The sequence below is a fragment of the Ascaphus truei genome, chromosome 20 (assembly GCF_040206685.1).
Source record: "Ascaphus truei isolate aAscTru1 chromosome 20, aAscTru1.hap1, whole genome shotgun sequence".
NCBI classification, from domain to species: Eukaryota; Metazoa; Chordata; class Amphibia; order Anura; family Ascaphidae; genus Ascaphus; species Ascaphus truei.
In genome coordinates, this window is record NC_134502.1 from 31,247,550 (window position 1) to 31,263,679 (window position 16,130).

Here is a 16,130-nt window from a genome sequence, read left to right on the forward strand (position 1 = left end):
CTTCCCTTCCCCATCACTCTCTCACCTCTATATCTCTGCCTCCCTTCCCCATCACTCTCTTTAACATCTATCTCTGCTTCCCTTCCCTTCCCCATCACTCTCTCACCTCTCTCTCTGCTTCCCTTCCCCATCACTCTCTCTCACCTCTCTATCTCTGCCTCCCTTCCCTTCCCCATCACTCTCTCTCACCTCCCTATCTCTCCCTTCCCTTCCCCATCACTCTCTCACCTCTTTATCAGTGTCTCTCCATCACTCTCCCCTCTCTATCTCCTTTCTCTCTCCATCACTCTCCCCTCCCTCTTAATCTTCTTCTCCCTTCCCTTTCTCCATCGCCCCCTCTCTCTTTCCATCCTCCCCCCCCCTTTCCTCCTGGTCAGGTCACCAGCCTGTCACTGATAACTCTCATGCACTTTGCTCCTCCGCTTATCATTAAACAAACACTAATACTCAGTCCCAGGGGATATCACACAGAGACACACGGGACTCTGACTGTAACAGATCCAACGGCTGGATCCTCCACACCACTGATCCAACGGCTGGATCACCCACTCAACTGATCCAACGCCTTGATCACTCACTCAACTGATCCAACGCCTGGATCCCCCACTCAACTGATCCAACGCCTGGATCCCCCACTCAACTGATCCAACGCCTGGATCCCCCACTCAACTGATCCAACGCCTGGATCCCCCACTCCACTGATCCAACGCCTGGATCACTCACTCAACTGATCCAACGGCTGGATCACCCACTCAACTGATCCAACGCCTGGATCACTCACTCCACTGATCCAACGCCTGGATCCCCCACTGACTGAGACGTCCTAGAAGACCCCCAAGATGTGTACGGGAAAATGCTCTCGGTTTGTGGGTCTCTCCCTCCTACCCATGGCTTTGATCTGCATCGGGGCAAACCTCTTGTTGTTTTTCCCTAATGGAGAAACCAAATGGAATGACCATATCACCATCCAAGTGTGGCTGATGGGTGGCATTGTCGGAGGAGGTCTCTTTGTAAGTATCACGTTCTCTCGTTCATGGTTGCGGGTCACGATGGATAGAGGGGATTATGAGGCTGTCCCTTACTCATAAAAGCACACACTCATTTACACACATACACACTTATAAATGCACACACATTCAAACACATACACACGTATAAACACACTTAGTCACACACACACTCACATAAACACACGCCTGCAAACACACACTTATTCAAACACACACACTTATAAACACACATTCACAGTCACACACATACTCTCATAAAAGTACACACACACACACGCTTATAAACACATACATATTAACAGTCTCACAAGCACACACTCATTTACACACATACACTTATAAATACACACACATTTAGACACACATACACACACACACACACACACACACTTGTAAACACATTTATTCACAGTCACAAACATATACTCACATAAAAGCTCACACACACATTCACCCTTATTCACTCACACACTCTCACACAAACCCTTATTCTCACACACACTCACACACACCCTCATTCACAAACACCCTCATTCACACACCCTAATACACAAATACACCATAACACACACGCACACACTCTCACTCACACACACCCTCATGCAAACCCACCCTCACTCACCCTCAAACCCACATCACTCAGCCTCAAATCCACCCTCACTGACACACCCCCTCATTCACACACCCTCACACACACACAAACCCTCACACATACTCACACCATCACACACACCCTCACTCAAACCTCACTCACACCTCACTTACTCATATCAACCCTCATTCACACACTCCCACCCTCATTCACATTCTTACTCACACTTTCTCATTCACACACAATCTCATTCGCATACACCCTCATTCACACCCTCATGCACACGCACACGCACACGCACATGCACACGCACACACACACACACCTCACTTACTCACATCAACCCTCATTCACATTCTTACTCACTCACACTTTCTCATTCACACACAATCTCATTCGCATAAACCCTCATTCACACACTCACACACCCAAACTAACATGCACCCTCATTCACACCTCACTTACTCACCCCAACCCTCATTCATACACTACCACCATCATTCACATTCTAACTCACTGACACTTTCTCATTCACACACAATCTTATTCACACACACACCCTCATTCAAACACTCACACAGCCCCTCATGCACACACTCATACACTCACATACACCCTCTCATTCACAAACAATCTCATTCACATACACCCTCATTCACACACTCGCACACACCCTCATTCACACACACACACACATATCTTCATTCACGCACACACCCTCATTCGCACACTCATACACTCACATACACCCTCTCATTCACACACAATCACATTCGCACACACCTTCATACACACACACACACACACACACACACACACACACACACACACACACACACACACACACACACACACACACACACACCATTCACACACTCACCTGCCCCTCATTCACACACTCGCCTGCCCCTCATTCACACACTCGCCTGCCCCTCATTCACACACTCGCCTCCCCCTCATTCACACACTCGCCTCCCCCTCATTCACATCCTCGCCTCCCCTCATTCACACACTCGCCTCCCCCTCATTCACACACTTGCCTCCCCCTCACACACACACACGCACACGCACATGCACACACACACACCTCATACACACACTCACACTCACACACACACACATTCACACACACACATTCACACACCCACACACTCACCCCCACCATTCACCCCCCCCCACGATTCACACACCCACACCCCCCTCATTCACACACTCCTCTTATTCACACCCTCGTACTCACACACATGTGGTCTCTCTCTCCCGGCAGGTCCTGTGTCCGTCTTGCAATGCCGTCCGCGCCGGTGGCAAAGGATGCTGCGGTGCCGGATGCTGCGGAAATCGCTGCCGAGTATGTCCCTGTGTAACCCACCCTGTCTGTGTCACTGCCCCGTGATATGTCCCCCCTGCCCCATCTAAACACTATATACCCCTTCTTGTGACATCACAGATGCTTCGCTCGGTCTTCTCCTCCATATTTGGGGGCCTGGGAAGTTTCTACTGCCTGGCGGTGTCCGCGACGGCGCTGTCTGACGGTCCCCTGTGCAACCTCAACGCCACGGCGGGATTCCAGAAATGGGGGTACCATTTCAAAAACTTAAAGTGAGGAACCCGATTATATACCCCGCTAATGTCAGGCTCATAGCTCCCTTCTGTCTGTGTCACCCTGCGGGGGGAGGGACAGACTCATAGCTCCCTTCTGTCTGTGTCACTGTGTCACCCTGCGGGGGGAGGGACAGACTCATAGCTCCCTTCTGTCTGTGTCACTGTGTCACCCTGCGGGGGGAGGGACAGACTCATAGCTCCCTTCTGTCTGGGTCACCCTGCGGGGGGAGGGACAGACTCATAGCTCACTTCTGTCTGTGTCACTGTCACCCTGCGGGGGGAGGAACAGACTCATAGCTCCCTTCTGTCTGTGTCACCCTGCGGGGGGAGGGACAGACTCATAGCTCCCTTCTGTCTGTGTCACCCTGCGGGGGGAGGGACAGACTCATAGCTCCCTTCTGTCTGTGTCACCCTGCGGGGGGAGGGACAGACTCATAGCTCCCTTCTGTCTGTGTCACTGTGTCACCCTGCGGGGGGAGGGACAGACTCATAGCTCCCTTCTGTCTGTGTCACTGTGTCACCCTGCGGGGGGAGGGACAGACTCATAGCTCCCTTCTGTCTGGGTCACCCTGCGGGGGGAGGGACAGACTCATAGCTCACTTCTGTCTGTGTCACTGTCACCCTGCGGGGGGAGGAACAGACTCATAGCTCCCTTCTGTCTGTGTCACCCTGCGGGGGGAGGGACAGACTCATAGCTCCCTTCTGTCTGTGTCACCCTGCGGGGGGAGGGACAGACTCATAGCTCCCTTCTGTCTGTGTCACCCTGCGGGGGGAGGGACAGACTCATAGCTCCCTTCTGTCTGTGTCACTGTGTCACCCTGCGGGGGAGGGACAGGCTCATAGCTCCCTTCTGTCTGTGTCACCCTGCGGGGGGAGGGACAGACTCATAGCTCCCTTCTGTCTGTGTCACTGTGTCACCCTACGGGGGGGAGGGACAGACTCATAGCTCCCTTCTGTCTGTGTCACTGTGTCACCCTGCGGGGGGAGGGACAGACTCATAGCTCCCTTCTGTCTGTGTCACTGTGTCACCCTGCGGGGGGAGGGACAGACTCATAGCTCCCTTCTGTCTGTGTCACTGTGTCACCCTGCGGGGGGAGGGACAGTCTCATAGCTCCCTTCTGTCTGTGTCACTGTGTCACCCTGCGGGGGGAGGGACAGACTCATAGCTCCCTTCTGTCTGTGTCACTGTGTCACCCTGCGGGGGGAGGGACAGACTCATAGCTCCCTTCTGTCTGTGTCACCCTGCGGGGGAGGGACAGACTCATAGCTCCCTTCTGTCTGTGTCACCCTGCGGGGGGAGGGACAGACTCATAGCTCCCTTCTGTCTGTGTCACTGTGTCACCCTACGGGGGGGAGGGACAGACTCATAGCTCCCTTCTGTCTGTGTCACTGTGTCACCCTGCGGGGGGAGGGACAGACTCATAGCTCCCTTCTGTCTGTGTCACTGTGTCACCCTGCGGGGGGAGGGACAGTCTCATAGCTCCCTTCTGTCTTTGTCACCCTGCGTGGGGAGGGACAGTCTCATAGCTCCCTTCTGTCTGTGTCACTGTGTCACCCTGCGGGGGGAGGGACAGACTCATAGCTCCCTTCTGTCTGTGTCACTGTGTCACCCTGCGGGGGGGAGGGACAGTCTCATAGCTCCCTTCTGTCTGTGTCACTGTGTCACCCTGCGGGGGGAGGGACAGGCTCATAGCTCCCTTCTGTCTGTGTCACTGTGTCACCCTGCGGGGAGGGATAGACTCATAGCTCCCTTCTGTCTGTGTCACTGTGTTACCCTGCGGGGGGAGGGACAGACTCATAGCTCCCTTCTGTCTGTGTCACTGTGTCACCCTGCGGGGGGAGGGACAGGCTCATAGCTCCCTTCTGTCTGTGTCACTGTGTCACCCTGCGGGGGAGGGATAGACTCATAGCTCCCTTCTGTCTGTGTCACTGTGTCAACCTGCGGGGGGAGGGACAGTCTCATAGCTCCCTTCTGTCTGTGTCACTGTGTCACCCTGCGGGGGAGGGACAGGCTCATAGCTCCCTTCTGTCTGTGTCACTGTGTCACCCTGCGGGGGGAGGGACAGTCTCATAGCTCCCTTCTGTCTGTGTCACTGTGTCACCCTGCGGGGGGAGGGACAGGCTCATAGCTCCCTTCTGTCTGTGTCACTGTGTCACCCTGCGGGGGGAGGGACAGGTTCATAGCTCCCTTCTGTCTCTGTTACCCTGCGGGGGGAGGGACAGACTCATAGCTCCCTTCTGTCTGTGTCACTGTGTCACCCTGCGGGGGAGGGACAGGCTCATAGCTCCCTTCTGTCTGTGTCACTGTGTCACCCTGCGGGGGGAGGGACAGGCTCATAGCTCCCTTCTGTCTGTGTCACTGTGTCACCCTGCGGGGGGAGTGACAGGCTCATAGCTCCCTTCTGTCTGTGTCACTGTGTCACCCTGCGGGGGGAGGGACAGGCTCATAGCTCCCTTCTGTCTGTGTCACTGTGTCACGCTGCGGGGGGAGGGACAGTCTCATAGCTCCCTTCTGTCTTTGTCACTGTGTCACCCTGCGGGGGAGGGACAGACTCATAGCTCCCTTCTGTCTATGTCACTGTGTCACCCTGCGGGGGGAGGGACAGTCTCATAGCTCCCTTCTGTCTGTGTCACTGTGTCACCCTGCGGGGGGAGGGACAGACTCATAGCTCCCTCTGTCTGTGTCACTGTGTCACTGTGTCACTCTGCGGGGGAGGGACAGACTCATAGCTCCCTTCTGTCTGTTTCACCCTGCGGGGGGAAGGACAGGCTCATAGCTCCCTTCTGTCTGTGTCACCCTGCAGGGGGAGGGACAGGCTCATAGCTCCCTTCTGTCTGTGTCACTGTGTCACCCTGCGGGGGGAGGGACAGACTCATAGCTCCCTTCTGTCTGTGTCACTGTGTCACCCTGCGGGGGAGGGACAGACTCATAGCTCCCTTCTGTCTGTGTCACTGTGTCACCCTGCGGGGGGAGGGACAGACTCATAGCTCCCTTCTGTCTGTGTCACTGTGTCACCCTGCGGGGGGAGGGACAGACTCATAGCTCCCTTCTGTCTTTGTCACTGTGTCACCCTGCGGGGGGAGGGACAGGCTCATAGCTCCCTTCTGTCTGTGTCACTGTGTCACCCTGCGGGGGGAGGGACAGTCTCATATCTCCCTTCTGTCTGTGTCACTGTGTCACCCTGCGGGGTGAGGGACAGGCTTATAGCGCCCTTCCGTCTGTGTCACTGTATCACCCTGCGGGGGAGGGACAGACTCATAGCTCCCTTCTGTCTGTGTCACTGTGTCACCCTGCGGGGGAGAGGGACAGACTCATAGCTCCCTTCTGTCTGTGTCACCGTGTCACCCTGCGGGGGAGGGACAGACTCATAGCTCCCTTCTGTCTGTGTCACTGTGTCACCCTGCGGGGGAGGGACAGGCTCATAGCTCCTTTCTGTCTGTGTCACTGTGTCACCCTGCGGGGGGAGGGACAGACTCATGTCTCCCTTCTGTCTGTGTCACTGCGTCACCCTGCGGGGGGAGGGACAGACTCATAGCTCCCTTCTGTCTGTGTCACTGTGTCACCCTGCGGGGGGAGGGACAGACTCATAGCTCCCTTCTGTCTGTGTCACCCTGCGGGGGAGGGACAGGCTCCTTTCTCCCTTCTGTCTGTGTCACCCTGCGGGGGGAGGGACAGACTCATAGCTCCCTTCTGTCTGTGTCACTGTGTCACCCTACGGGGGGGAGGGACAGACTCATAGCTCCCTTCTGTCTGTGTCACTGTGTCACCCTGCGGGGGGAGGGACAGACTCATAGCTCCCTTCTGTCTGTGTCACTGTGTCACCCTGCGGGGGGAGGGACAGTCTCATAGCTCCCTTCTGTCTTTGTCACCCTGCGTGGGGAGGGACAGTCTCATAGCTCCCTTCTGTCTGTGTCACTGTGTCACCCTGCGGGGGGAGGGACAGACTCATAGCTCCCTTCTGTCTGTGTCACTGTGTCACCCTGCGGGGGGGAGGGACAGTCTCATAGCTCCCTTCTGTCTGTGTCACTGTGTCACCCTGCGGGGGGAGGGACAGGCTCATAGCTCCCTTCTGTCTGTGTCACTGTGTCACCCTGCGGGGGAGGGATAGACTCATAGCTCCCTTCTCTCTGTGTCACTGTGTTACCCTGCGGGGGGAGGGACAGACTCATAGCTCCCTTCTGTCTGTGTCACTGTGTTACCCTGCGGGGGGAGGGACAGGCTCATAGCTCCCTTCTGTCTGTGTCACTGTGTCACCCTGCGGGGGGAGGGACAGGCTCATAGCTCCCTTCTGTCTGTGTCACTGTGTCACCCTGCGGGGGAGGGATAGACTCATAGCTCCCTTCTGTCTGTGTCACTGTGTCAACCTGCGGGGGGAGGGACAGTCTCATAGCTCCCTTCTGTCTGTGTCACTGTGTCACCCTGCGGGGGAGGGACAGGCTCATAGCTCCCTTCTGTCTGTGTCACTGTGTCACCCTGCGTGGGGAGGGACAGTCTCATAGCTCCCTTCTGTCTGTGTCACTGTGTCACCCTGCGGGGGGAGGGACAGGCTCATAGCTCCCTTCTGTCTGTGTCACTGTGTCACCCTGCGGGGGGAGGGACAGGTTCATAGCTCCCTTCTGTCTCTGTTACCCTGCGGGGGGAGGGACAGACTCATAGCTCCCTTCTGTCTGTGTCACTGTGTCACCCTGCGGGGGAGGGACAGGCTCATAGCTCCCTTCTGTCTGTGTCACTGTGTCACCCTGCGGGGGGAGGGACAGGCTCATAGCTCCCTTCTGTCTGTGTCACTGTGTCACCCTGCGGGGGGAGTGACAGGCTCATAGCTCCCTTCTGTCTGTGTCACTGTGTCACCCTGCGGGGGGAGGGACAGGCTCATAGCTCCCTTCTGTCTGTGTCACTGTGTCACGCTGCGGGGGGAGGGACAGTCTCATAGCTCCCTTCTGTCTTTGTCACTGTGTCACCCTGCGGGGGAGGGACAGACTCATAGCTCCCTTCTGTCTATGTCACTGTGTCACCCTGCGGGGGGAGGGACAGTCTCATAGCTCCCTTCTGTCTGTGTCACTGTGTCACCCTGCGGGGGGAGGGACAGACTCATAGCTCCCTCTGTCTGTGTCACTGTGTCACTGTGTCACTCTGCGGGGGAGGGACAGACTCATAGCTCCCTTCTGTCTGTTTCACCCTGCGGGGGGAAGGACAGGCTCATAGCTCCCTTCTGTCTGTGTCACCCTGCAGGGGGAGGGACAGGCTCATAGCTCCCTTCTGTCTGTGTCACTGTGTCACCCTGCGGGGGGAGGGACAGACTCATAGCTCCCTTCTGTCTGTGTCACTGTGTCACCCTGCGGGGGAGGGACAGACTCATAGCTCCCTTCTGTCTGTGTCACTGTGTCACCCTGCGGGGGGAGGGACAGACTCATAGCTCCCTTCTGTCTGTGTCACTGTGTCACCCTGCGGGGGGAGGGACAGACTCATAGCTCCCTTCTGTCTTTGTCACTGTGTCACCCTGCGGGGGGAGGGACAGGCTCATAGCTCCCTTCTGTCTGTGTCACTGTGTCACCCTGCGGGGGGAGGGACAGTCTCATATCTCCCTTCTGTCTGTGTCACTGTGTCACCCTGCGGGGTGAGGGACAGGCTTATAGCGCCCTTCCGTCTGTGTCACTGTATCACCCTGCGGGGGAGGGACAGACTCATAGCTCCCTTCTGTCTGTGTCACTGTGTCACCCTGCGGGGGAGGGACACACTCATAGCTCCCTTCTGTCTGTGTCACTGTGTCACCCTGCGGGGGAGGGACAGGCTCATAGCTCCTTTCTGTCTGTGTCACTGTGTCACCCTGCGGGGGGAGGGACAGACTCATGTCTCCCTTCTGTCTGTGTCACTGCGTCACCCTGCGGGGGGAGGGACAGACTCATAGCTCCCTTCTGTCTGTGTCACTGTGTCACCCTGTGGGGGGAGGGACAGACTCATAGCGCCCTTCTGTCTGTGTCACTGTGTCACCCTGCGGGGGGAGGGACAGGCTCATAGCTGCCTTCTGTCTGTGTCACTGTGTCACCCTGCGGGGGGAGGGACAGGCTCATAGCTCCCTTCTGTCTGTGTCACTGTGTTACCCTGCGGGGGGAGGGACAGGCTCATAGCTCCCTTCTGTCTGTGTCACTGTGTTACCCTGCGGGGGTAGGGACAGGCTCATAGCTCCCTTCTGTCTGTGTCACCCTGCGGGGGGAGGGACAGACTCATAGCTCCCTTCTGTCTGTGTCACTGTGTCACCCTGCGGGGTGGAGGTACAGACTCATAGCTCCCTTCTGTCTGTGTCACTGTGTCACCCTGCGGGGGGAGGGACAGACTCATAGCTCCCTTCTGTCTGTGTCACCCTGTGGGGGAGGGACAGACTCATAGCTCCCTTCTGTCTGTGTCACTGTGTCACTGTGTCACCCTGCGGGGGGAGGGACAGACTCATAGCTCCCTTCTGTCTGTGTCACTGTGTCACCCTGCAGGGGGAGGGACAGACTCATAACTCCCTTCTGTCTGTGTCACTGTGTCACCCTGCGGGGGGAGGGACAGACTCATAACTCCCTTCTGTCTGTCACTGTGTCACCCTGCGGGGGGAGGGACAGGCTCATAGCTCCCTTCTGTCTGTGTCACTGTGTCACCCTGCGGGGGTAAGGACAGACTCATAGCTCCCTTCTGTCTGGGTCACTGTGTCACCCTGCGGGGGGAGGGACAGACTCATAGCTCCCTTCTGTCTGTGTCACTGTGTCACCTTGCGGGGGAGGGACAGACTCATAGCTCCCTTCTGTCTGTGTCACTGTGTCACCCTGCGGGGGGAGGGACAGACTCATAGCTCCCTTCTGTCTGTGTCACTGTGTCACCCTGCGGGGGGAGGGACAGACTCATAGCTCCCTTCTGTCTGTGTCACTGTGTCACCCTGCGGGGGGAGGGACAGTCTCATAGCTCCCTTCTGTCTGTGTCACTGTGTCACCCTGCGGGGGGAGGGACAGACTCATAGCTCCCTTCTGTCTGTGTCACTGTGTCACCCTGCGGGCGGAGGGATAGACTCATAGCTCCCTTCTGTCTGTGTCACTATGTCACCCTGCGGGGGGAGGGACAAACTCATAGCTCCCTTCTGTCTGTGTCACTGTGTCACTGTGTCACTGTGTCTCTGTGTCTCCATCGCCCCATAGTCAAAGTTACCTACAGGACCAGGCTCTCTGGAGTCTCTGTGAAGAACCCCATAACATCGTGCTGTGGAACATCGTCCTGTTCTCCATCCTCCTCGGCTTCGGGGTCATCGAATTTGTCTTATGTTGCATACAAATTATCAACGGACTTATGGGGGTCATGTGCGGAGACTGCAGAAAGAAGGGCGATAAAGTGAGTGCCTACTGTCATTAATATTATTATTATTTTTAGTATTGCCTTTATTAGTCATATTATTGTTATAATTTTTAGAAGCATTATTATTTTAGTAGAAGCAGTTTCATTATTATTTTTATTATCATTGACCAGTCATATATATATATATTGTTATTATTAGTAATATTATTATTAGTAGTATTATTATTACTACTAGCATTATTATTATTAGTATTATTATTATTATTATTATTATTATTATTATTATTATTATTAATGTTATTTGTATTATTATTTGTATTATTAATAATATTATTATTATTATTATTATTATTATTATTATTATTATTATTATTATTAAATTATATTATATATTATTATTATATATTATTATTTGTATTATTAATAGTATTATTATTATTATTATTATTATTATTATTATTATTATTAAATTATATTATATATTTTTATTATATATTATTATTTGTATTATTAATAGTATTATTATTAAATTATACTATTATATTATTATATATTATGATTATATATTATGATTATATATTATTATATATTATTATTTTTATTATTATTAATATTTTTTATCATCCCTCCCCCTCCCCCCCCCCCCCCCGGACAGAATGACGGCTGATGGATGAGTGGGCGTGTCTCCCAGCTGCTCCGCCTCTGACATCGTTTCTTCCAATGACCTCTGTGTAAATGAACACTCCTCAATCTGAATCCATTGTAATGAATGACCCCCCTCTAGTGGTTACACGAGAGAACTGCCAGTCCCAATGACCTCTGTGTAAATGAACACTCCTCAATCTGAATCCATTGTAATGAATGACCCCCCTCTAGTGGTTACACGAGAGAACTGCCAGTCCCAATGACCTCTGTGTAAATGAACACTCCTCAATCTGAATCCATTGTAATGAATGACCCCCCTCTAGTGGTTACACGAGAGAACTGCCAGTCCCAATGACCTCTGTGTAAATGAACACTCCTCAGTCTGAATCCACTGTAATGAATGACCCCCCTCTAGTGGTTACACAAGAGAACTGCCAGTCCCAATGACCTAATGACAGTGACGGACTGATGGGTTTAACCTGTTAAAGTAGGGGTTGCTCAACTCCACTTCTCAAACACCCCCTCCCCCCCTTCAAAGGTCAGGTTTTCAGTATATACCAGCTTCAGCACAGGTAGCTCAGTCAACGACTCCAGTCCTCAAGGGCTACCAACCCTCAAGTTCAGGTTAGAAGGATATCCCTGCTTCAGCACAGGTGGCTCAATCAGAGGCTCAGTCAAAGACCCAGCCTCTGATTAAGCCACCTGTGCTGAAGCAGGGACTGATTGAGCCACCTGCCAAAGCAGGGACTGATTGGGTCCCCTGTGCTGAAGCGGGGACTGATTGAGCCCCCTGTGTTGAAGCAGGGACTGATTGAGCCCCCTGTGCTGAAGCAGAGACTGATTGATCCCTCATCGCATCATTTTTTTTAGACGACCCCCTTAAAGATATTCTACGCTCCCCTGGCTGGGAATCGCTCCCCTATAATAACTAGAGATGTGAAACATTTTCACCCCAACTTCACCGACCATGCAAAATGTACCCTTTTTGTCACCAATGCGCCGTTTACCAAAGTTCGCTCGCCGTTTGTTTTTTATTGTGACACAGGTGTGTGAAACTGTACAAAAACGCATTGACATCATTTTAAGCGCTTTTTTTTTTTTTAACCCAAATTCGTCTTCCTAGGAAACATTTCGCCAGGGCCCCGAATGGCTCACCGGGTCGCTAAATGAGTCATCTTTCAGCAAAATATCGCCAGGGGCCTTGAGCGAAATGCGCTGGGTGCCCTATTATAGTCTCAGCATCAAGCGAATCTAGCGATCTTAGAGAAAGCCATAAGTTGGTATTTTGAACAAAATCGCAATGCGCATTGTGACTGAACGCTTGGCGAACCGTCCGAGAACCCTGACTCAGCCACGGCTCTTTTGGCGACTGAAACGGAGCACATTTTGCATGGTTTGAGAAATGTCCATCCGTACGTCTCTAGTTTTGGATGTTGTTTGAATGTGGCGAATTTTCACTAAGTCCCAGCTAACGTTTTGGAACCATTTTTAACCCCTCAAAAAAAAAAGCATTAAGCGAACTTCTCGCGAATTTCCAAAGTCATTGAAAACGTGTGAGGCGAAACAGCGGCGAATCGAGCGTCGGCAAGCTCGTACCAGCCTTCTTATCCCCGTACCTCCTCATGGCTGATAAAATTGTTTTACAGGGCCTTAGTAAACATTTCAAATGGAAGAGTGAAATCATCGCCTTGTCATTCATTTCATTTTGGAAGTAAAAAGCTTGGCATGAAAGTGACGGCAATCAGACACAACGCTCTAAAATGTGATTGTAACATTATTATCGACATCAATAAAATGAAAACGGGTGACAGTAAAGTTGTATAATTATACTCTGTTAATAAGAGTCGTAAAAACTATTTTTAAATACAATATAACGCTTTTCTCCCAATAGGACTCAGAGCTATTCACAGTTACATAGAAAAAATGCATTCAAATACATATAATAACATTATTTCCTAGAGTGATTTTCTCCCAATGGTCACAATTACCGTATAGCGCGCGGTACGCAGCACATAGGAATGTTACAGACACACTCCCTGCCCCGCAGAGCTTACACTCTATGTGTTTGGTGCTTGAGGTACAGGGAGATAAAGTGACTTGGCCAAGGACACAAGGAGATGACACCGGGAATTGAACCAGGCTCCCCTGCTTCACACTCTGTGTCATTGTTATCAGACCACTGTCACCTCCCCGTTCTCCCTACATTTAATTGGTAACACAGTTATTTATACTCACTTGGGTATTTAGTGGTATTTTATTCACTATTATTTCACAATTGCTGGTTCATTTTGGTTGCTGATTATGCCTCATGGTTCACCGCTGTGTTTTTTTAAAAAAAAAACTCTCTGTAATATCCGACCCTATCCACAATGCCAGCGGAGCAATGAATAATGCTTGTTTTTGTCAGGGTGAGTCCAGATGTGCGACATGCAGTTCTGCGAACACACACGGGGGGGGGGGAAAGGCAATGAATGAGTAAGACCCAGAGATTTTCGGGGAATTAATTACAGGGGCGATCACAATAACAGGGCGTACAGAGATCGGGGCGACAGAAAAAAAACGATCGGGAAGGAATCGTATGGGAAATAACGTCTGTTTCCAATGGGTACAGCGAGGCCCCCTTGTAACAAATTCCCCTGGAAATAGTCAGCAAAAGATGCAATTAATATCCCCCTTTGAAGCGCTCAGGTTACAGAACTGTTCGAGGAGCCGCTCGGAGCTAACAGACAGTTCCTAAGAATTGTGTCCACAATCAGGCACACCAGTTCACACCATATGAGAAGGGTGTTTCCGCCCTGCGGGGATGTCTTGTGTTCTTAGTGCTACAAATCATGATTTTCTACATTTCTAACTCTGTGGGTTACAATGGAAACCTTTAGAATGTTCTCGGATGTTGGCAGAATTCCATCTTAACCTCCGAAACACCCAATGTTTTTCAAATGGTTTCTCTCTCTCTCTCTCTCTCTCTCTCTCTCTCTCTCTCTCTCTCTCTCTCTCTCTCTCTCTCTTCCTCGGAACAGAGCATCCGATTTAAATGTTGAAAAACAGAAGGTCTAATTTTTCCATGTCATGGAGTGTCACTTCTTAGTATTTAAGGATGTTAGATACAGAATCTCCGTAGAAGTTTAAAAGCACCATATGAAATCAATTAAACACATTTGTGTGTGGTTTCAAGAATGTAGAGGATGAATTTCCTAAACGTGTAATTGCATGGCACGGATACAGTACGGAGGTGAAACGCACAGTTGCGCGGAGATTTTGCGATGACAGGTCCCTCCTTTTACACTTTGCAGGAGTCGACTGTCGTCATGGACTGGGACAGGTTTTGGGAAGGAAGGCCCTTTATAGAAAGATTTTACCTTCTATGCCCCAATGTTATTTTCGTTTAGATTTGCTGCCTCCTTCTCAGCACCAATGACGATCGTGGTCTTCGTTTCGGAAGTCCAACCATCAACATTCGGCCAATGCTAAAGGTAACACAATATGTGACGTGCTTTATAACTGCTGACCGTTCCTTCTCCTTCATTTTCATTTCCTCATTAATCGAAACCTCAAAAAACCCAGTAAGGTTACTAAGAGTGTGGCCGCCTGTTCTGGTAAGATCCAGTCTCCTGCCATCTCCGTTGGTGATCAGCTGGTGCTCGTTTTCATTCTGGAGTTTGGGATAAGGAACCACTGGATGCCTTCCTGGTCCATGGGGTGTGGAGAGGTATCCGCTTGCAGTCTGCCGGCCCCTCCCCCCCCCCCCACCGTTGGTTAACAGCGACTTCCCGGATCTCACATCAGACAGCCGGAAGTGCCGTTTCCCCTACGTGCGCTCTTCTCGGAGCTTGTGCTGGATACCGGTTGGAGGTTTGAGACAGCTAGAGCTGCGTCCGTCCAGCTTTCGTCCGCACAGAGGTGTGCGCGTGCGTGACGTCACCCGCGTGAAGCAGGTGCGTTTTCATGACATGGTAGACGTGTCGTCGGGGGGGGGGGCGTGTCTAGGGGCGTCTGTGACATCATGGAGATGGCTCACACTCATTCGGTGAACCGCACGCACACGTGACCTGCCTGTCACGCCGAGAAATCAGTTTCAACTGATTCCTCACGCAGCACGCGCCCCCTCCTGCTGTCGCGCGCGCGATCAATGCCTTAAGGCAGTGTGATCGCGCCGCGTTGTTCGGCAGCATGGACGACGCCTAGGGAGTGCACCAGGATTGTGGTTGCCGCTTCTCCCGATCCTTCGCGTTTCTCTACGAACTGTGGCTTCATCAGGGGTAATTTGCAGCTACTTGTGGCCCTTATTTCGGACTGGTTTGGCAGATGAATGATTGTTCTTCTAATAGATTGAATAATTCATTTGACAATCAAAATAACATCATTTAGTTTTACTGATGTAATTTCTATGTTATTTGTTTGTCCTTATTATATTTTTGTTAATATAAAATATATCTTTTTTATATTTATTTTTGATGTCATTCTTAAATCTGCATCAATGTGTTGAGTTCGCTATTAAAAGTCTCTTCAATGGAGGGACTTCCGGTGACGTCACCGCGAATGGAAGCTTTAGGAGTGAGCTCCGGAGCCCTCCGTCGTATAATCACTCCAAATAGCGCCAATCGAAGGATCTCACCCCCAAAAAAACAATAAAAGAACATGGGAAGCTATACAGGATGAGCAACAAGCTCCAAAAAGCAGCCCAGCAAAGTGTATAGAGTTATTTCCCACCGAGTCAGCGGACCGCAGGTAGCTGTGAATCTACCCAAGATGGCGGCCTGACTAACACGCGGGAAGGCACGAGCGGAGCCCAAGATCAAGAGATGGCCAATATCGAAATCAATAAAGATTACCTGGAAACTCTCTTTACCAGAATGCGGAAAGAGTTCCAAGAAGACCTCTCTAAAGCGGTCAATACTTTACGTGCGGACATGAATCAGCTAAGCGGCCAAAACGGACACTCTAAACCACAAAGTAG

At 51.7% G+C, this 16,130-nt stretch overlaps 1 protein-coding gene across 1 annotated transcript; it reads left to right on the forward strand.

Moving 5' to 3' along the window:
* The first annotated feature begins 453 nt into the window (after nucleotides 1–453).
* Nucleotides 454–12,988, forward strand: TM4SF5 (transmembrane 4 L six family member 5). The gene is made up of 5 exons (XM_075577644.1): nucleotides 454–1,010; nucleotides 2,870–2,950; nucleotides 3,050–3,201; nucleotides 10,375–10,564; nucleotides 11,184–12,988. Exons 1-5 carry the CDS (start codon nucleotides 840–842, stop codon nucleotides 11,193–11,195), a joined length of 606 nt encoding a protein of 201 aa, XP_075433759.1. The 5' UTR covers nucleotides 454–839; the 3' UTR covers nucleotides 11,196–12,988.
* Nucleotides 12,989–16,130: the final 3,142 nt, after the last annotated feature.